This window comes from Schistocerca piceifrons, chromosome 10 (genome assembly GCF_021461385.2).
Source record: "Schistocerca piceifrons isolate TAMUIC-IGC-003096 chromosome 10, iqSchPice1.1, whole genome shotgun sequence".
Lineage (NCBI taxonomy): Eukaryota > Metazoa > Arthropoda > Insecta > Orthoptera > Acrididae > Schistocerca > Schistocerca piceifrons.
The window spans coordinates 117,375,291-117,397,764 of record NC_060147.1 but is presented as its reverse complement, the minus strand read 5'-3'; the positions used below and the strand labels follow the sequence as shown (position 1 = coordinate 117,397,764).

The 22,474-nt window shown below is 39.1% G+C and overlaps 1 protein-coding gene across 1 annotated transcript in view; it reads right to left on the bottom strand.

The window, feature by feature from the left end:
- The window catches only part of LOC124718739 (cytoplasmic polyadenylation element-binding protein 1), a 59,616-nt gene that overhangs the window by 2,398 nt on the left and 34,744 nt on the right, over nt 1-22,474 (bottom strand). The window contains exons 10-11 of the mRNA XM_047244355.1: nt 22,189-22,354; nt 16,328-16,455 (exon numbers count right to left, since the gene is read on the bottom strand). Coding sequence (XP_047100311.1) covers nt 16,328-16,455; nt 22,189-22,354 — 294 coding nt within the window. The remainder of the gene's footprint in view (nt 1-16,327; nt 16,456-22,188; nt 22,355-22,474) is intronic.

Sequence of the window (22,474 nt, the reverse complement as noted above, 5' to 3'; positions counted from 1 at the left end):
AACGCTTGCATAACAGAATAACGATCATTAAGTGTGTTCATGCTTGTTTGCTTGTACTGAAGAACCTCTCCCATTAGTCTGTTTAATCACGAAGAGTGTGATTCTTCTTCAAAGAACAGTAGTTCAGTTAAGCACTGATTCAATTTACATGCCAGATCATTACTGTTATGTTTTAGTAATTGTGAAGGCAGAAGTATGTTGAATTTTAAACGATAAATATTTTCCTTCAGCAAAACGTTCCCTCATGTCAGTCGCAACATGGTCCAATGTGGGAATAAAAACAGTTCTTTTCCCCACATGTCATAGCATCATCATTATGATTGCAATTTTCCCTGTGTCTCTGTCTGCTGTAAGACGAGGTACACTCATCTCCATATCTAACTCTTCCATAACTGCCTTCGCCTCTTCAACAATACAAGCAAATTGGCTATCAGCATTAGCTATCATGGCGTCATACACCTTGAGTGTCTAATCTAATTTTGCTTTTGCCATTGCGACATCCAAGCTAGGGTCTTCTAAGATTTTGCTGACTGGATATGTTATGCTCATAATGTCACTCACTGTAAACAGATGGATGCTAAACAAAATTAGAGAGAGCTCTAAGGAGGATACTGGCTTTGGCAGGTGTCGTTCTATCCCTCTAACACTGCATTTTTTTTAAGAAATTTGCAAACTGCTCCAAGACCAGCTGCGAATTGAACAACAGCATCATGTCGCTCAACCCATCTCATTTGATAATGTGACTGCAGCGAGTGCTTTACGTGGCTCTTCAATGTTGCAAACCGCTTGCTAGATGCTGTAAAAAATGATACTACTTTTTCAACAGTACCATTCGAGTTTCTCACACTTTTAACTTTGCAATTGCGAGAGACAGCGAGGTTGAGCTGATGACTTCAAATAGTGCTACTCGCGTGTTGACAGCTTTCTTTCTTTTTTTTTTATTGTAGCCACAGCACCTTCAAATTCTGACATATTAACTGAGCAACCATCACAGCCTATACCCACACAGTTCTAGAGAGAGAGAGAGAGAGAGAGAGAGAGAGAGAGAGAGAGAGATATTTCACCAGTAATACTATGCTCTTAATCTTGACTCTCTTTAGGTTCATCGTCAATGTTTCCACTACAATCATTGTCTCGATGGATGACAACAAAACCCAAAAGTCTTTTGTGTAATTTGCCATCACCATCAACATATCTTGCAGCTGAACTCAGTTGGGCGATGTGTGGTATGTCCATAGACTCACTGAAGATTATGCTGTAATAATGAGAATATTTGATTTCCTCCAGTATTCTCGATAACATCACTCTTTCACAGCGTGAAATAAGTTCATTACACATTTGATCTACTGGTCTCAAGGTGATGTTTTAGTTGCAAGTCTCCAGCGCCAATTCTAAATCGTAGAAGAGCTCTCAAGTTTCCCTCATTACTCACTACACTTTCACAATCTTTTATGTTTTCTAATAGACTCCCATCATCTCTATGCCATAACAGAGGAATGTTTTGCATTCCATGAAATAAGACTGATTTTATTATAGGTATAAGACAATCTCTGTTTTCTCTAACGCTTTCCATTCTCTGTCTTCACAATTGACGTATGACCTCAAGTTCGCGTATGTCTTGTGTCGCCAAAAATGTTGCATCTGTTGATGTTTCAATGGGGTCTTGAGCTGAGAGAGGGTCTCGAGGCCACCATCTTTACCAGTAAGTTTAGCAAACTTTGTTAGTGGTTCAATCACAAGTTTCTTGGCTATAATGGATTTCTTTCCTCCAACCATTTTATTATTCACAAAAATTGAACATTTGATGCAAAGAAGTCCCTTTTCAACTTATGAGAACACCAGAAATGGATACCGTTCAAAGTGATTATTGTGCACTTGTCTGCGTTCAACCCATCCCCTCTTGTTGTGCTTGGAAGTAGGAAAGATATATCCTTTTTCAGGTTTCCTTGGAGCTGCGAGAAGCTTGGGTTTTATATCGTCACTAATATCAAAATAATTGCCAATATCGGTGGGATTAAAGGAATCAGTCGAACTTTGTTGAGGAAGTTTCGACGAAGTGCTGTGCTCTGCCTGTACATCTGGTGGTGTGTGTGCGCGGCTGAATGATGGCCGGAATCTTCAGATGTTTCTGCTTTTCTTTTTCTTATTACAGAATGATCCATTTTATTATACGGTTGCATAATAGGTAAATTAGATGCCAATTTTTCTCGAATAAGCACTTTATTCGCACTGAAAAATTCAACGCTAGTACATTTAGCACTAAAACACACATGGTCACACTCCACGCATTTCTAATATCGCTAAGCAATACACTGACTGAAGTTTGTGGTAATAGCCAATAATTGAAGTTGTTCACTTTTTATCACTTCCAAGTTATCGTGACGAGTGTAGCTTCCAAACTGACTTCATGGCAGCGACTGCTTCCCTTATATATGCGGCTCTGTTGTTTCGAGAACATTCACTGCCATAATTTTTGCTTCCAGACATTTATGGGGTGTGAACAAATACCTACTGTGTAAGCGACAAGCAAACTTATGATGGATAATAGACGGGCAAGTTTCCAATGATGACATCTGGCAATTTGTGTGTGTGGAACTTTTATTGTTGCTTCTATTCCTTTCTAATGAATTTAAAAGAGGGCCTATATACGAGTGTGGTTTAGAAAGTTCTCTGAATCATCACAAGAGTTCAGCACAAGAGGTCAGCACAAGTGCAACGAGTTGTTCACGTGGTATTCATTGTACTGTCGCCTGTAAAAATGTGCCACATCAGTGCTTTTGGAAGAGAGATGTGGCAGTGACGTGGCTCTGTTTCCGCGTAGTGATTTTGCAAATATTGGGGTGGGGAGGGGAGGGGGGGGGGGGGGGGAGAGAGGAGGAGGAATCTACATTTGAGCAGTGATTAAGTACTTCATAAAGAAATGTATGAAAGCAAAGGACATACATGCCGATTTCCAGAATACACTGGGGTACTCTGCTCCTTCACATTCAACTGCTGCTAAGTGGACAAATGGATTTGAATTTGGTTGGGAGAGCTTAGACAATGATCTGCGCAGTGGTCGGCCAACATGTGTCACTACACCTGAAATCATTGCAAAAGTGCACAAAATGGTCATGGAGGATCGCCGATTTAAAGTGCGCAAAACTGCTCACACTTGCCGTATGTAACCTCAAACAGTGTATAACATTTTAACTGAAGAATTAGAAATGAAAAAAAATTATCTGCAAGATGGGTGCCGCAACTGTTGACAATGGATACTGTGCGCCCGCAAACGTGCCGTCGCCATGGTAAAATTACACAAACTAAAGTATGAATTGTTGCCACACCTGTCTTATTCACCTGACATGGCTCCGTCAGACTTCCATCTCTTCCCAAAACTTAAAATTTTTCTTGGTGGGCGAAGATTCACTTGAAATGAAGAACTGATAGCCGGAGTTAACAACTATTTTGTGACCAGGAGGAAACTCCTTTTCGAGATGAGATCAAGGCACTGGAACATTGTTGGACCAAGTGCATTAATCTACAAGGAGACTTCATTGAAAAACAAAAGTTTCAGTGATGTAAGTACTTTTTTCTATTCTGTTCTGAGAACTTTTCAAACCATTCTCGTAGTAACAATGCGTTTTTAGTAATCTTCTCGAAAGTCACTATTACCAGAGATATACTTGTCAATAGTTTCCCATACCTAACTCTTAATACGAGTTAGGTATGAGATACTATTGTTAAGTTATTAGTAAAAATTTTGTCTCTTAATACTTTTACTGAGAAGTTACTATGAATTACTATTATTAACACTTCACAATCAACTGATCACTCTCACTCTTGACTAATCTTCCCACTTGCACTTCATACAACTAGGACTTTTGACTTATTCATTCTTTGGCCTTAATATTTCTGCTTCTGAATGTGAACTAGCTTCATATTCGGTGAATAGTCTGTATTTGCAATGCTACATATCGAAGGTTCTCTGTACAAGAAAACAGTAGAATAATCGCAACTTTTCTCAAACAAATCCCAGAGAGAATAAGATATCAAAATCACTAGAATGGCCACAACTTTTCTTTTATGTGTGTCTATCGACCTGCCAGCGCTTTTGTTTGGTAAGTTTCATCATCTTTCTTTTTAGATATATATACTCAAGTATATAGACATGAATTGCAGAACACAAAGCATAAAACAAATTTTATTTATGTATGTGCCATTACAGCTTCACATACCATTAAAATCTTTCTTAAAATAACAACATCCAGACATGACAGTTAAAAACAGCTTTTCATGAAGGCCAGTGTAATCAAATGATGGTCATAAAGCTGAAAATATACATTAACAGAGGGGAGGGGGGGGGGGGGGGGAGAGGGGTAGTGAAAATAAAAGCAATATTTGCTTAAGGAGCTAGCCACTACAATAATTAAATGTAAAAGGTATCATCTTGCCGAAGGTTTTATGCCATTAAAACTTAGTAACTGACAATTAGTATTTACATCATTTCATAAAAGAGATCATCATATATGTTGCTATTACGTAAAAATCAGCATATTGCTATCATGCTAGTTATTGCTGGAGTCCAAGACACTCTGTGTTGACATTAACTATTTTAATTTTATTGCAGTTACAGCCTGCTCCTTGAAAGGTTATTTGAACATGTAACTTTTGTGTCAAGTTATACAGGCAGCTGGCTACCACCAGCTAGCAGCCTTCGCCTCACTCATCAGTCCCTATTTTGCTACAGCACTGCGTATCCACATGTGTACACTATGTGTATGCTCAATGTTGCTATTCTTAAACATCCTAATGAACATTAGCTGTCCTGTCAACATGTACCACATTACAGCAACGTGATCTGTTACAAAATTATATAAATATTGGGTGTCGGTTACCAAGTTTAAATGGCATAATGCATTAGGTTAGAAGATACCTTTTACATTTAGTCCTCTCAGTGGATAGTTTCTTGGACCTTTTATTTTCACTGCCACTTCTCTACATTAATGTATATTTTTGCTGAATCACAATCCTTCAATTACAATGGCCACAAACTATGAAAAGCTCTTTAACTATGTCATGTATGGATGATGTTATTTTAAGAAAAATTTTATCAATGTGTGAAGCTGTAATGGCACCAACACTAATCAAATATGCTTCAACTCACATTCTTCAACCCCGCTACAATATTATGTGCAGTTCTGTAAGCAACTGTACGTTGCTAAAATGAGAAAAAGTCTGTTTTGTATATTATGTCTGAAGATGGCTAGATTGTTAAACAAAATTAGTAATCCAACCAAATGAAGAAAGCTTCATGTGCTATCTTGGAAAAACACACGCACACGCACGCTCCTGGTTGTTTATGTCAACCAACTTAACAAAACACTTTCTTTGGTGTTGTAGCTTCAGTTCTTAAACAGACCTTGCAATCCTTTCAGTGTAACTGTTCCAGACATTAAAACAACATTCAGCAGGGCTAATTTACAGTTACTGATTTAGTGTTCAGCTAAACACTAGCAGCTACAATGTAGACCACTGTGAATGCTGTTCACAAGCACAGATTGAGAGAATGAGTTAGTTGCTGTTTACAAGAAGCTAGAAGTTGCTCTGACCACTTAAGTGAGTAGAAGCTGCTTTAAATATATGCACTTGGTGAAACCTCAAATTGTGTACCAGACATACCACAGGTGCCTACAGTGGTATCTTCTCCAAAGGAGGTCTTCTGCAGAAAGTACAAGATCTCCACTCATATACTTGACTGGTGCGTCTACAGTACACCTTAAGGACCTGGAGAGGGAAGGCAGCAACCTAGACAAACTCTGGGTATAACAACCATCCAGACAATAAATGGAACAAACTGATCCAGTGAGACACTCCACCTGTTGAGAAACGTGATGTGTCCTGTGTCTGGGGAAGGCGAACATAAAAGGATAAGGGAAGGCAGTTAGAGCATACAGCCAATAATGATACCCTTTATTGAAATCCCTTAAAGAAAGGGCTGAATAGGATAGGAATGATCATCTTGTGTATGTCCTGGAAACCTCTCAGGTAACTGGGTGAAGACAGTTGCACTACTCACGTGGCTAGCTGTGTGTGGAATGTGCAAGATTTTTTTTCCCTTTTGTAGCTTAGGCAACTTCCATACATACCTGAAGAAGTCCAAAAGTATCAGTGTTAAGACCCAAAGAAATGGCCCCTCAAATGTGAGACTATTACGGTCAGAATCATCAACTGCAGAAGCATTTGCAAAGTCCATAATTTTTATCAGTCTGAAAATGCAACTGAGTTCATAATAAATATGTTGTTGTTGTGGTCTTCAGTCCTGAGACTGGTTTGATGCAGCTCTCCATGCTACTCTATCCTGTGCAAGCTTCTTCATCTCCCAGTACCTACTACAACCTACATCCTTCTGAATCTGCTTACTGTATTCATCTCTTGGTCTCCCTCTACGATTTTTACCCTCCACGGTGCCCTCCAATGCTAAATTTGTGATCCCTCGATGCCTCAAAACATGTCCTACCAACCGATCCCTTCTTCTAGTCAAGTTGTGCCACAAACTTCTCTTCTCCCCCACCCTATTCAATACCTCCTCATTAGTTACGTGATCTACCCACCTTATCTTCAGCATTCTTCTGTAGCACCACATTTCAAAAGTTTCTATTCTCTTCTTGTCCAAACTAGTTATCATCCATGTTTCACTTCCATACGTGGCTACACTCCATACAAATACTTTCAGAAAACACTTCCTGACACTTAAATCTATACTCGATGTTAACAAAATTTCTCTTCTTCAGAAACGCTTTCCTTGCCATAGCCAGTCTACATTTTATATCCTCTCTACTTCAACCATCATCAGTTATTTTGCTCCCCAAACAGCGAAACTCCTTTACTACTTTAAGTGTCTCATTTCCTAATCTAATTCCCTCAGCATCACCCGACTTAACTCGACTACATTCCATTATCCTCGTTTTGCTTTTGTTGATGTTCATCTTATATCCTCCTTTCAAGACACTGTCCATTCCGTTCAACTGCTCTTCCAAGTCCTTTGCTGTCTCTGACAGAATTACAATGTCATCGGCGAACGTCAAAGTTTTTACTTCTTCTCCATGAATTTTAATACCTACTCCGAATTTTTCTTTTGTTTCCTTTACTGCTTGCTCAATATACAGATTGAATAACATCGGGGAAAGGCTACAACCCTGTCTCACTCCTTTCCCAACCACTGCTTCCCTTTCATGCCCCCCGACTCTTATAACTGCCATCTGGTTTCTGTACAAATTGTAAATAGCCTTTCGCTCCCTGTATTTTACCCCTGCCACCTTCAGAATTTGAAAGAGAGTATTCCAGTTAACATTGTCAAAAGCGTTCTCTAAGTCTACAAATGCTAGAAATGTAGGTTTGCCTTTTCTTAATCTTTCTTCTAAGATAAGTTGTAAGGTCAGTATTGCCTCACGTGTTCCAACATTTCTACGGAATCCAAACTGATCTTCCCCGAGGTCGGCTTCTACCAGTTTTTCCATTCGTCTGTAAAGAATTCGCGTTAGTATTTTGCAGCTATGACTTATTAAACTGATAGTTCGATAATTTTCACATCTGTCAACACCTGCTTTCTTTGGGATTGGAATTATTATATTCTTCTTGAAGTCTGAGGGTATTACGCCTGTCTCATACATCGTGCTCACCAGATGGTAGAGTTTTGTCATGACTGGCTCTCCCGAGGCCATCAGTAGTTCTAATGGAATGTTGTCTACTCCCGGGGCCTTGTTTCGACTCAGGTCTTTCAGTGCTCTGTCAAACTCATCAAGCAGTATCATATCTCCCATTTCATCTTCATCTACATTCTCTTCCATTTCCATAATATTGTCCTCAAGTACATCGCCCTTGTATAAACCCTCTATATACTCCTTCCACCTTTCTGCCTTCCCTTCTTTGCTTAGAACTGGGTTGCCATCTGAGCTCTTGATATTCATACAAGTGGTTCTCTTCTCTCCAAAGGTCTCTTTAATTTTACTGTAGGCAGTATCTATCTTACCCCTAGTGAGACAAGCCTCTACATCCTTACATTTGTCCTCTAGCCATCCCTGCTTAGCCATTTTGCACTTCCTGTCGATATCATTTTTGAGACGTTTGTATTCCTTTTTGCCTGCTTCATTTACTGCATTCTTATATTTTCTCCTTTCATAAATTGAATTCAATATTTCTTCTGTTACCCAAGGATTTCTATTAGCCCTCGTCTTTTTACCTACTTGATTGTCTGCTGCCTTCACTACTTCATCCCTCAGAGCTACCCATTCTTCTTCTACTGTATTTCTTTCCCCCATTCCTGTCAATTGTTCCCTTATGCTCTCCCTGAAACTCTCTACAACCTCTGGTTCTTTCAGTTTATCCAGGTCCCATCTCCTTCAATTCCCACCTTTTTGCAGTTTCTTCAGTTTCAATTTGCAGTTCATAACCAATAGATTGTGGTCAGAATCCACATCTGCCCCAGGAAATGTCTTACATTTTAAAACCTGGTTCCTAAATCTCTGTCTTACCATTATATAATCCATCTGATACCTTTTAGTATCTCCAGGCTTCTTCCACGTATACAACCTTCTTTTATGATTCTTGAACCAAGTGTTAGCTATGATTAATTTATGCTCTGTGCAAAATTCTACAAGGCGGCTTCCTCTCTCATTCCTTCCCCCCAATCCATATTCAACTACTATGTTTCTTTCTCTCCCTTTTCCTACTGACGAATTCCAGTCACCCATGACTATTAAATTTTCGTCTCCCTTCACTACCTGAATAATTTCTTTTATCTTATCATACATTTCATCTATTTCTTCATCATCTGCAGAGCTAGTTGGCATATAAACTTGTACTACTGTAGTAGGCATAGGCTTTGTGTATATCTTGGCCACAATGCGTTCACTATGCTGTTTGTAGTAGCTAACCCGCACTCCTATTTTTTTTATTCATTATTAAACCTACTCCTGCATTACCCCTATTTGATTTTGTATTTATAACTCTGTAATCACCTGACCAAAAGTCTTGTTCCTCCTGCCACCGAACTTCACTAATTCCCACTATATCTAACCTCAACCTATCCATTTCTCTTTTTAAATTTTCTAACCTGCCTGCCCGATTAAGGGATCTGACATTCCACGCTCCGATCCGTAGAATGCCAGTTTTCTTTCTCCTGATAATGACGTTCTCTTGAGTAGTCCCTGTCCGGAGATCCGAATGGGGGACTATTTTACCTCCGGAATATTTTACCCAAGAGGACGCCATCATCATTTAATCATACAGTAAAGCTGCATGTCCTCGGGAAAAATTACGGCTGTAGTTTCCCCTTGCTTTCAGCCATTCGCAGTACCAGCACAGCAAGGCCGTTTTGGTTATTGTTACAAGGCCAGATCAGTCAATCATCCAGACTGTTGTCCCTGCAACTACTGAAAAGGCTGCGGCCCCTCTTCAGGAACCACATGTTTGTCTGGCCTCTCAACAGATACCCCTCCGTTGTGGTTGCACCTACGGCCATCTGTATCGCTGAGGCACGCAAGCCTCCCCGCCAACGGCAAGGTCCATGGTTCATGGGGGGGCATAATAAATAATCAGGCTAAAAAGTGAAACCAAGAACGCCAAGACATGTTTATATCTGAAGGAAAGGCTAATATTTGTCGCAGTAAACAAGAAACTCAAATCCACCATGACAGAAATTGAAGCAGCATGTGAGTTGGAGTAGGCGAGCATCCTTAACCAGTGTGGCATGAATTATTTCTATCTTTCTATCGTTCTATCGTCTGACTCACCCTTACAGATGACAAAGTTTTAAGAGAAACTCTTGAGTCACTAACACATATGTTCCCAAATCATACTCTTATCAATGGAGCAGACTTTAAACAGCCAACGATCAAATGAGATAAACACAGTTTATGGATATGATATGCAAGTTGGGATGGCAATCATTAAAATAAAGGTGTTTTCATGAAATTTCCGCGTACAGTGTTCTCCTCCAAATGCAAAAATATTTTGTTAATACACACCTACACTGTGAGAAATGATCATTGTAATACGATAAGATGAATCAGAGTTCACACGGAAAGTTTTTAACTTATTTTTCTCATGTGCTGCTAGAGAGAGGAATGGTGGAAACATAAATGTGAAAGTGGTTCAATGAACCTCTGGTAGGCACTAAAGTGTAAATTTCTGTAGATGTACCTTTTTGCTTACTAACCCTGTCAGGACTGTATCACTACTTGTAATGACCACCACCACAGCTGTAAAATTTATACGTTCATCACCACAGATATTTGGCTGTTTCTTGCAAAAGTGTTGTGATTCCTGAGATTGTGGTTACAATGGGAACTTAAAACACAGCAGCTTTTTCCGAATCTGATTTCAATTGTATACTGATGTGTGAATAATGTGTCTTGCTTCCAAACATATCGTCTGGTTGCTACCCACTCACTGTCTATTGCTCGTCCTGTAATTTACTGACATCTGTTAATACTATCTCTGTGACAAGCCTTGCCACTAATTTATTCTCGCAGTAACGATTACAGTTAGTACGATTTACTTAATCTGTTATACATTTCATGAAGGATTAACTTTCCTCCTTCAACATTTTCACCCAGTCTTCTAATACTGGAACAGGGGCTAAATTTCTTATTTGCAATCCACTTAGTAAATCATCACACTCTCTTATAATCAAAGGAAATAGTGATCTGGGTGTAGAGTCAAGTGACATTTTTTGAAGAATATTTTCAATTCAAGTGTTACCCGTACGTAACCATAATTAAAGTTTGTATACAGTAACTGTACACGTATGAGAACTTTTGTTGCAAAACTGTTCAAATACAAAGATAATTTGTGAGATGATAGCACTAAGTTCCATTTCCTCCTGTTTTTCACAGAACTGTCGAACTGTGAGCAGAGGAATACTCTTGTTGTAGTGGCTAGTTCGTCGTTTCTCACATATTCCTTGCATTAGTGCCACACAAGTCAAATGTCACGTGATTACTCAAGCAAAAGTCAATACTGTAACAAGCACTTTGAAGTATCGGGTAATCTTGATACTGTTTAAATGCGAATGTCATTTGCAAACCCCTGCCCTTCCGAAGTCCTCAAAATAAATCTGCACATGACCCCAATAGCCAAAGCTTGACCTGCAAATTTAAGATAAACCCTACATACTCTATTCAACAACATAAAAATATTTTAATTGGATAGATAAAAAATCTACCCACCAAGCAGTGGCAAAAAACACACATAAAAGAAGGTTATAATTAGACAAGCTCTTGGAGACAGTGGCTGTTGCAGGCAGAACATTTGAAGGTGAGGAAGAGGGGTGAAGGAAAGTGACTGGAGAAGTCTAGCAAAAGGGGTAGATTTCAGTAAAGCCAACCAGAACTGTGGGTCAGGGGAGACTTACCAGACAGGACGAGAAGGAAACACTGATAGTTTGGGACCGCACCAGACGAGATTTGGAAACCTGAAAGCTTAAAGGTGTAAGGCAGGGTTATATGCAAGACAGAGATTCTGATAATACATCATGCACAAGTTAGAGTGTATTGCATGCAACAGAGATGGGAGGGCGGGGGCAAAAAACGGATGGGTCAGAAAATGAAAGCAGTAGAAAACTAAAACAGAGTTAAGAAAGCAGTAGTTACTGCAAAGAAATTCTGAGACAGGAGAAATTAACAATTTAAGGCCAGGTGGGTGATTGGAACCAAGGACATGTAGCCCTAGTTTTCACCAGCAGAACTCTGAGAAACTGGCATCTGGGGAAAGACTCCAGATGCTATACAACGTGAGTCTCAGCCTCAGCACCTGTTTGAACACACACACACACACACACACACACACACACACACACACACCATCTGGATTCTTCCCCCAATGCCTGCTTCTGTGAACTCTGCAGGTGGAACTATGACAACATGTTCTTTGTTCTCACCACCCACCTGGCCTTAATTTACATTAATTTCTTCTGTCTCAGCATTTCTTCACAGTAACTACTCCTTTCTTCACTCCATTTTAAGTTTTTTTTTTTTTTCAGCTGCCATTTTCTGATTTGTCTATTTTTCACTGTCACCTTCCCATCTCTGTTACATGTAACACACTTACCTTTCACTCTTATTAAATCATGCACAATGTTTTATGAGAATCTCTGTCTACCATATTACCCTGTCTTTAGGCTCTCAGGTTTTCAAATCTCTTCCTGTGCAGTCCCCAACAATAAGTCTTTGCTTCTCATCCTGTCCAGTAGATCTCCACTGACAAGCATTTCTGGGTGACTTTTCCAAAATCTACCCCTCTACCTAGACCTCTCCAGCCCTTTTCCTTCACCCCTCTTCCTTCCCCTTCAGCATGTCTGCCTGAAGGAGCCACTGACTCCAAAAGCTTGCCTAATTATAACTTCCTTTATGAAAGTTCTGTTGCCGCTCGGTGAGCACAACCTACAGAACCAGTATTAACTTAATGTAATACAATTCAATAATTTAATCTGCAAATTTAATACAGCCCTGTATTTTTCGAATGATGATTGGGAATTATCCTCATCTTATAGTACGATAAATACAGTATTTCTTAATAAGTTTTGTCAAGGAAGAGTTCGGTTAACAGTACACTAGAAAAAACAAATTTGGATATACCAAAGCACTACATATCAAGAACAGGGAAGTCAACTAACTCAAGATCTGCAATGAATTATCACTTTCACTAACAACTCTTAAGCTGTAAAACTGGAGATTATGGCACAAGAAGGAAGCAGGGGGAACCAAGTAAACACAATTTGAAATAAGCTTATGTTGATGCTCAAGACCTGATTAGTTGTGAGAACATGTCACACTGTCACTGCGACTACTTAGGCATATATTTTTAAGCTACTTATGTTATTAGGAAACATACAAATACTGTTGGCTTGGAAAAATGTGCTCACTGTTTCTCTCAAACAATTTTGGATACCAATTTGGTGACAAAGACGCTGAACAAAAGTTGCATTTAAATTCTGCAAATGTGCCAAGAGTGGCAATATTTAGTTTATGTACCAATGCTGGGACCACTGAAAACTGCGTTGCTGGGCAGAGATGGTGTATGCTACCTCTAATGATCTGTAATACAACACAGCTCCAAGCCCTTTACCAGAAGTTTGCTGTGAGCCCAGTTTGGGGCTGTTGACTCACCAGTCCACAGTCGTAGCTAAGATTTCTGACATTGCAGAGACATGTGTCACTGTGTAACCCAGAAGTAAATATATTTAGATGTGTGTTTTGATGAGGCTCTGAGAGCTGATTTTGCTGATTGTGTCCTCACTTGGCTAGACTGAATGAGCTGTTATGTTCACTAGAAACATTTGTAACATGTTTGTTACATGAACAAGCTGTTAATATAATCAGGTTACATGCCACAGTGAATGAACAACACATATTAATGGGTGAAACTATTCCGGATCAGTTATGGTTTAGATTTACTTACCTGTTATGAATATGTACACAGTAGCCAGTAGGTACTAATTTGAAATTATGTGCTGTTTTAAAATTTTTTGCTTTGGAAGAGGCTCCTGACCTATTTCAGCTGCAAGTGCAGGTAAATCTTTTAAGTATTGGTTAATTTTGATGTAAACTATATGGAAAGATGGTGACAGGTCATTCAGCTAGAACTGTGATTTAACCAGTTCACATCTGTAACACAGCTAGGTCTGAGCATTATTGTCTAGGATCCAAGCCTGGAACCACAGAAGTTATTGATCAAAGCGTAGCGATCTTTCTTAAACAAATATTTTAAGATTGCGTTATATAAATGTCCGCTTCTGCAAGCGTTCTGATGTTTTGTTTTAATCACTGGTTTCACTACCATTAAACTAGTTTCAAGTATGGCGTTGTAACAGTTGTTAGGCTGCTTCTCAATTCTTAAAATATTAAATTAAAATTGTGTGTGAACCTTGTTTTTACAGTTCTTGATGCTTTTGATCTTGTTCCCATTTACAATATACTTCGTAACATCACTGCAAGTGTTTAAACTGCTATAATCCGCAATCATGTAGGAAGACAGCCCAATTTTAAGCCCTTCTGCACATCCCTGTCCGTTAACGGCTGGCAGCCCGTAAGATTCATTCTCTTTCCAAATGGTTACCAGCAAGTTACATATCTCCCTCTCCCCCTCCCCCCTCTTAACAATATGCTATGAATGTGTATCTGTAAATGTTTTAGTTCAATTAATGGAAAAGTCAGGTGACGGCAATAAGCATGAAGTGCTTCACCAGCAGACAAGTGGGATTATTTACTGCATTTGTAACTTCATCAAACGTAAACTTGAAAGCAGGACTCTTACTGCTGACATTTTAAGATATAAGAACGGACTGCAGAAGCATGTGGTGTTAACAAGATCACTGTAGAGAAAACTCTAAACAAAGTGTCAGAGCAGTAGAAACCTTACGAAGTTTGTTTTGTGTAGCCTGAAAAGGGTAGAAATCAAAGGAAACCGGGATCACAAATGGGGTTTTGACAAGAATGTTTTATTGAAGTGTCCCGTGTAAATGGTAAATACCTGGCATAACGAAAACTTGTGACAATTATGCATGAGAATATTGGCTTCAAAGGTAGTGCTTCGTCACAATTACGCCTTATAGAGTAGAAGCAGAGGGGATTGCACTTTGGGTTCGTTTTGTTGTGTATTACATTTTTACTTGTAATGCAGTCCAAACTGAAATAAATGACTATTATTGCAAGCAGCTTCAATGACCTTGTCACTAAACAGTTGCAATTTTGAGAAATATTTTATATGACGTCTTCACAAAGCTGTGTCAGGTGTTCTCGCCTTCCAACATCAAGCGGACTAAAGCTGTGGAGCACTGGACACGTCATAGTCAAGACGTGAGGTAAGATTTCTCTGAAGACTACTGACTGCAGTCCGTTCTAAAATGAATTATTCGGGTCATACATCTGAATGCTATAAAACAATGTACGATAGGCAAATGAATCCGATCATTGTCTTCAGCAACACAGTTCAGCAACATGGACTGTGTGCCTGCTCTCTGCTGCCACACATGTGCAGATCTCATTCCCTCAATGCTTTCCTACAGCACCACCTCTGTACGCAGAAGCGCCATCCTACTTGACGCAGGCTATGGTTGGGCTCAAGTTAAATTCTGAGACAAGTTTATGTTGCACAGACGCTCTAATAAACAATCTGTTCACATTACTGTGATTTGCTATGTACTGTCAAACTGTTAATTTTATAAATTTACATTTTTTTCAATTTTTAACAACTCAAAAAACAGATCCCAGCTTTCTGCCCTACTGTCCAATACCACCACACAGGGACCCTATTTGTCTTCCTGAAACCCATCCTCTCAATGGAACTGGGGAGACACTGTAGCACAGCCTACCCTAATGATATGAACTAAATGATAAGGCAATGTATTGCGAGGGGAGAATATTTCCACTAAGATGTTGAGAATGGTGGATAACATTAAGTTTCAGATGGAAACAACAGCATCTGTTTAAGTACCAGTTATGGTATTTATTTGTGGCAATAATTTAGTAATTAAGTACACAAGCTACCTACCCTGGTAATACACATATACTAGTGGAAGCCCAGGATGGAATAACAACGGGGGAAGGATAGATTGCTATTCACCACATGAAGGAGGCATAGGGTTACGGACGGTGCGAACGCTCATGGGTGCTAGCAGTCACTGCCATAGTGCCCAGAGACACTAGCCACCACACATGCACTAGTAGTAGTAGTAGTAGAAGAAGAAGAAGAAGAAGAAGGAGTAGTAGTAGTTTTTCGACTAAACAATGATGCTACACAGTATTAGCAGGGAACACAGTAACTTTAGATGCGCTCACAAATTGTGAAAGCTGAACATTGGCAATTTGTAATGTGTCTGATGGGTATAGTACACACTAAACATTTGTTGACAGTAAATTGCAACTCTGTTTCTAAAAATAATTGTAAAAAGCACCCTGACAGCACGCCTGATAAAGCCATAGGCTTTTAAAGTTTGACAGTCCTATTGAAAATAAGTACTTTTTAGGCCCATGCATAAGTTAAAACAGATGTCGAGTTTCGATCTTTATTTGTGTAGTAGATGCAGTCTTGTGAAATCCGATGAATCTTTTGAAACAACCTGTATCTTGCAATCTCAGATCCTCCTTTTATTACAAGATGTTCTTCACCCTGGAATCTGGCTGGGGTACTTTAAAAACATTGCAGAATTCTAAGTTGAGATTCCTAGACCAGAATTTGAAAATCCACCACCAACAGAATGTGAGCCCAATGGCACAGGCCCACTATATTTTTGAATATGTATAAAAATAAAATAGCTATGGAAAACATCAGAAAATAAATAGCTTACCTTCTTAGTGAAACGAGGAGTTTTTATTTCTATGAATGCTGCGACTACTGCCCTCATATATGAACGAGGATTGTTGAAGGTCACACGGCCAGAGCCTATTGGATACTTGTATTTGTCTGTGTCAATGCCTGAAAATTACCAAGTAAAATAAATTATTCCACTTTAAAAACAGAAAGATAAAAATTTGGTTGCTCAAAGCCCTAAGTACCTAACACAAAATTAAAGTTTTTTTAAATCTCTGTGTCATCAAGTGTTCTCTGTGCCATCAAGTGTGGCTGCATCAGTTTTATTAGCGCCAGCAACGACAATGAGTAAGGTCAGTGTAAGACGCTACCACCATGTCGTTCTGGGATAAAACTGGAATTTGCTCCCTCGCTGCAACACAGATTATTAACCCACATAGCAAAACTCCAAACCTCATCACGAAATGGTGCATACTATGTATGTAACTATTTACTCTTATTTTAGTTCGATGTCTCATCAAACAGGTAACAAAACTCCATAGGAGCACAGTACAATCTCTGAAAAATGGTGCTGGTGAAGTCTTAGGATTGATTTTTAACAGTTCATTTAACTAAGCAAGCAGCATAAAACCACGCAAGTAAAAATATGAGGCCCAGTAGAAACCCTTGGATGACAGGAGATTTTGAATTTAAATGACGAAAGGAGAAAATATATATATGTAACAAATGAAGTGGACACGGCTCAAAAATTAGAGAAAAAGTGCAAAAGAGCAAAGTAGGATTGGTTAATGGATAAATGAAAATCTGTAGAAGCGCACACATACTTAGGAGAAATAAAGATTCCACCTACACAGGAAACTAAATAAATCCTCAATAGAAGAAAACAATGCATCAGGATTGAGAACTTAGGTGGCAAGCAAGTACTAAGCAAAAAAAAAAAACGGAACTCTAGTTCTGAGACTCTAAGGCAGAGTTAAAGCATATCCTCGATGTTATTCAATTTGTACATAAAGCAAGCTTTAAAGGTAACTAACAGATATTTGGAAAGGGAATTTAAGTTGGAGGAAGAAATATAAAGGTTCACAAACGATATTTTAATTCTGCCACACACAAAAAAAACTTGAGACTTTCGTTCAAAAGAATGGATAGTATCTCAAAAAGAGATTCAGCAGCAGTATAAGGAAAAGAATAGCACACATGGCCATCATCTCTGGTAGCAGTCACAGCTGCCAGAGATTGCGGTATTTTCTGTGTGCACTCGCGCACGCAGAGAGAGAGAGAGAGAGAGAGAGAGAGAGAGAGAGAGAGAGAGAGAGAGAGAGAGAGAGAGAGAGAGAGAGAAGACGAAGAACACCAAGGCAAACAAAATGCAAAGAAAGAGTGATAAGGAGTTAACATGGAGGGAGAGTCGAGGCCTTTGAGAGAAGGCCAGATGCCCTCCCTCTCGCCAGCTGATGACAGCTTAGACCACGTGATAGCAAGATCACTCTTAAGTAGTGCGAACACACAAATACGAAAACTTAATGGTTTAAATTAATATACATATTGTTGCTACAAGAAAAGCAAAGCTTTCACATATATTGGTCTCTAAGATTAATAAGCTGCAAGAGAAGCTAAGCTTCCACATATAATGTTTATCTCTTTTGTGCGTGTTACACTTTAAGAGACATCACATAAATGTGCCAGTAAAATTTTTAATAACGACATAAATGTCTGATCTTCTGGGCTCTAAATTCTTCTAGATGGTCGTCCCCAAAAAGTTGATTTTTCAATGAGAGTCAAACACTCCGATTTAAGAAATTCATCATACATTCTCGCACATAGTTCATCTTGCATAAAAGGAAATTAATTAACTTTCAAAGTAACACTTTTCAAACCACCATTCCCAATATTTTCCTGTGACCTGTTAGGAATAGGTTCGGTTCAGCAGTTGCCAGAGCGCGCCAGATAACAGGTGTCACTGCAATTGCGCACCTAGGATGATGCAGGAAGGCCATATGTTTGTACGTATAAGACATTAAAAGATATTGCATTAAAACGAATCTAATGTAAACAGGTGCCATGTCACACTCATCACAGGCAATTTGTTGTTAAGAAGCATTGCATAATCTTCCTAAAGCCTTTGACATACTTTGATGTTGGCAGACACTTGTATGAGCACTGTGGTGTTGTATACAGCGCATTTCCTTTGTGACTAAGTTGCCCTGATGCCACCCACTCTGATCCGGGCCTCTCCCAATGGGTACTATCCACCCACAGCAAAAGCCACCTGGCACGATGACCATTTCTGGAAGTCCTAATACCCCAAGAAGGTGGGCATCTACTCCTTGGCTGTGTGTGGGGAGTTTTGCAGCTCAGGCATCAGCAGTGCGATCCCTGTGTTGTCCAGGGGACACCACCAAATGGGTACATGACGGCCCTACTACAACAGACTGACTACTGTGCTGGATACTGGGCATACAGAAATCCAATATTGTCATGGGAGCGAAAGAGGTCAGTGGGCAATGGGCAATGGAAGATGACATATCCCAGAAGATGTCTTCATCTAAATGTTTAACTGCAGGTGGAGGTGCAAAGTCATGACAAAAAGAGGTGCAGGAGATCAAATCAAACGGCACTACAGATAACTTGTGCACCACGTAAGGCATCCTTCCCAAACGACCTGCACTTTTGTAGAATTTTAAAGTGGAAGGTCAAGCCATAAAATGGAATCTGAACTTACAGGGCCAAAACTGGTGACTCCTTTTAGTCACCTCTGACAGGCAGGAATACCATTGGCCTATTCTAACCCCCAGACCCACTTGGTGTTACAGTGAAAGGTGTCCAAATCTAACAAGTGGTGGTTTTCCTTCTGTAGCCAATGGCAGTTTAATTGAGTAGACTTCAAGCCATGTACACACTAAGCTTGAAACATGTTTCGCACTACTTGATATGGACACCGTTTGGAAACATCTTTTGGAACACTGTATTCTATCCGTAGCAGTGTCAGTACAGATCAATGGAAACAGTATTTCAGGCCAGCTAACACATGTCACCGCCGTGCAGCGCAAGTGTGTTTATGTGTCGCACTGTGTCGTCTGTTGTATAGAGTTGTCACGCGTGTTGCGATTTATTAAATTTTTGTGGGTGGAGGGAGGGTGATACCATTTATACCAGAAATTCAAAATCATTAGATGATACCCAAGAGAAATTACGAAAACTAGATCTTTCTTCCATACTCCGTTACCATACGTAGCAAGTTTTTCCCCACCAGCTGTTCTACAGTATGTTTTCACTCACCCAAGACAATGACTGTATGCAAATCAAGTTATTTCTTACAACTAATCCAATTTTACCAACCATTAACAACTACTATACAAACTCTCCATCAAAATAATATTGTAGTTTTAAAACAAATTACAAAATTCTTTGATAAATGCAACCTTATTCTGTAAAATTACGAAACACAAATGGTCATCGACTTAAGGGCACGTCATTATAAATTAATAGAAAAAGAATGATCAGCAAGAATATCTTTTATTTTGTTTCCATGAACTTTCATGTATTAATAATGCAGCAGCACATATTACAGTTTCCTCATCTCCAGATCTGACACAGTACACAATACGGAAGCGATACAACAAATAGCGTCGCAGACAATGCGAGTAAACTGAAAAACGTTTGCTCCCGGTGTGGACAGAAACAGAGACAAGAAACGAAGTCATAAACAGATGTGATACACTGTAGGAAATAATGTTTTTCAATGAAAACATATTTCCAATGGCCACGGGGACATAGCTCCACACTACTTTTTGCAGTTGTGATGTTACTAGTGGGCTTTCAACTATAAACTTTTGCGAGCATTTGTAAACAACCCTTCCGTGAACTGTGTGCATTTAGATTATTCATTTCCTTCGTAGTGTGTGATGTATGTGCACAGTATGTCACTTCAAAACTAAGGATGAAATAAATGTTTGCCTGTATTTCTGAATGTGTGGCTATTCCCTAGATGACAGCTTACATTACTGTGAGTTAAATGAGCAACAATAAAATTCATATTTATTGTTTCACAAATACTTCACGTTTATTTTCAAATATGTGGCGATTTCTGAGTGTGCTTTTAGGCAGGAACCTAAGACGATAGCTTAAATTGCTGCAAGTGAAACGATGAGCAATAACATTCACATTCCTCCTCGTCACAAAAATTTTTCATACTGCGCAACCACAAATGTATTCCTCTAAACAGTTGTTGCCACAACTCAGATTCTCCTGTCACTAACACACCCATACACGTCAACAGGACACTAAAGCGATCAATAAATCTATAGCCTCATTCCTTATCACTACCATGCTACGATTACATCAGTTCCTGCAAAACTTAGTGTGAAACGTACTCGACCCATAATCATTGTGCGGTGAAGCTAAACACTGCAAGTTGTGTTGGCAAAGCTGACAGATTACGTCAGCATTTCCTCTCTCACGTCTCCCCTCTCCGTGACTGCCTAAATATTCTGTTAACTTTTCCATCACCCACAGTACCAACCGTCTGCCTTTTGTGTCACTTATAACTCGTTTGGTCACGTCAAATGTTAATAGCAAGGAAATGGGATGAAGTAAAGTGAGATATCTAGAGGTTTTTGCAAAAAAAGGGTATTACTTTTGTAAAAATTATGTCTGGTGTGCCCTGTCCTGCAACTGAAAATGTTCATTATGTGCAATCTTTTAGAGCTAAAAACTATTCCTGTATTTTATGTATTTCAGCATATTTTTTAATACTCTGTCCTATCTTCATTGATACTTTTGGGCAATAGATACTCATCAGTGATGTGATACACTACATTGCGAAGAATTCTTTCTCTGAAGACTCACGAAGAGACCCAAAAATGGTGCACAATACCCACTTGCAGCAAACAGATGCAGAAAAGGAGAGAGTTTCAAGATGTGTCTACAGAATAAAATCTAGGGAGCATACATAAGCTTTGGCTTCATAATTATATTTTGTAGGTTGGACACTTGTATGTCTAAAGTGAAGATGTACCTAAGGGAAGCCAAGAAAGTGCAAAATGTTTTCCACGACAGGCAAGCTCTCTTGCAGAAACTACAAGAATACGTAATTTGTACTGTGACTCCTGTGGACAGCTAAACAGGAATATTAGTATTACCTTAATCCTATAATTTGCCCAACAAAGATTAATGATTAGAAGCGCGCGCATGCGTGTGTGTGTGTGTGTGTGTGTGTGTGTGTGTGTGTGTGTGTGTGTGTGTTTTTGTTGTGTGTGTGTGTGTGTGTGTGTGTGTGTGTGTGTGTGTGTATGTGTGTGTGTGTATTGGGCAACCAGAATCTGCAAAGCAATACGACACACACTTTGTAATGAATAGAGTAACTAATGAGGACTTTCTCATCCTCAGTTTTGGAAAATATATCAAAAACCCAAATACATCTGCAAATGGAGAAAAAGCAAACTAGCTTAATATTCACTTGTGACAGCTCAAAGTTCAAATATTTTCAGCAGTTACACTCCTTTTTCTTTTTTAATTGTTGAAAGTCTTACAGATTTTAAATTCATGATAAAAGGAAAGGTAGTTCATTATAACATGTTCATTTTCCTCCAAGACAAACTGTGGTGCCAAGTATCTGACTTACACACAAATACTGATTAGGTACCAATCACTGAGCTAACAAATTATAAAAAGTAGAAATACGCATGGAAATGAAATAATGTGATGACAATGTAATTGTGGAATAGGAACGCCACCAAAAATACAAACTACATTAGTAATAACAGTATTACCTCAAAATTTGGCAAGAACTATGTTACAATGCAAAGGAGTGGAAATGGTCACAAGCATGAATTTAAAAAAAATCTGGAAACTTTAGCCTTTGGTAGATAATATAACCTCGTTTGTGCAAGAACTCACCTACATATATCACACCTCCAAAAAGGTCATTCATTATTTTCGCCAAACCCTCAGCATTTAGCATTCCATGAAGAGCACCAACAAATACAGTTTTCTGTGGGTCCAGCTTCTGTGAAGTGTACTTTATGTAGTTACTATCACTTAACAGCCATGGGATTACCTGGACCTGCAACACATTTGCAATAATGAGTCTAAAGGACAAAGAGGAAGTAAACATTAAATATTCACATGTAAGTAAGTTACAGCATTTACTATAGTGGTTGCAGCATAGTTAAGTGCACAGCTT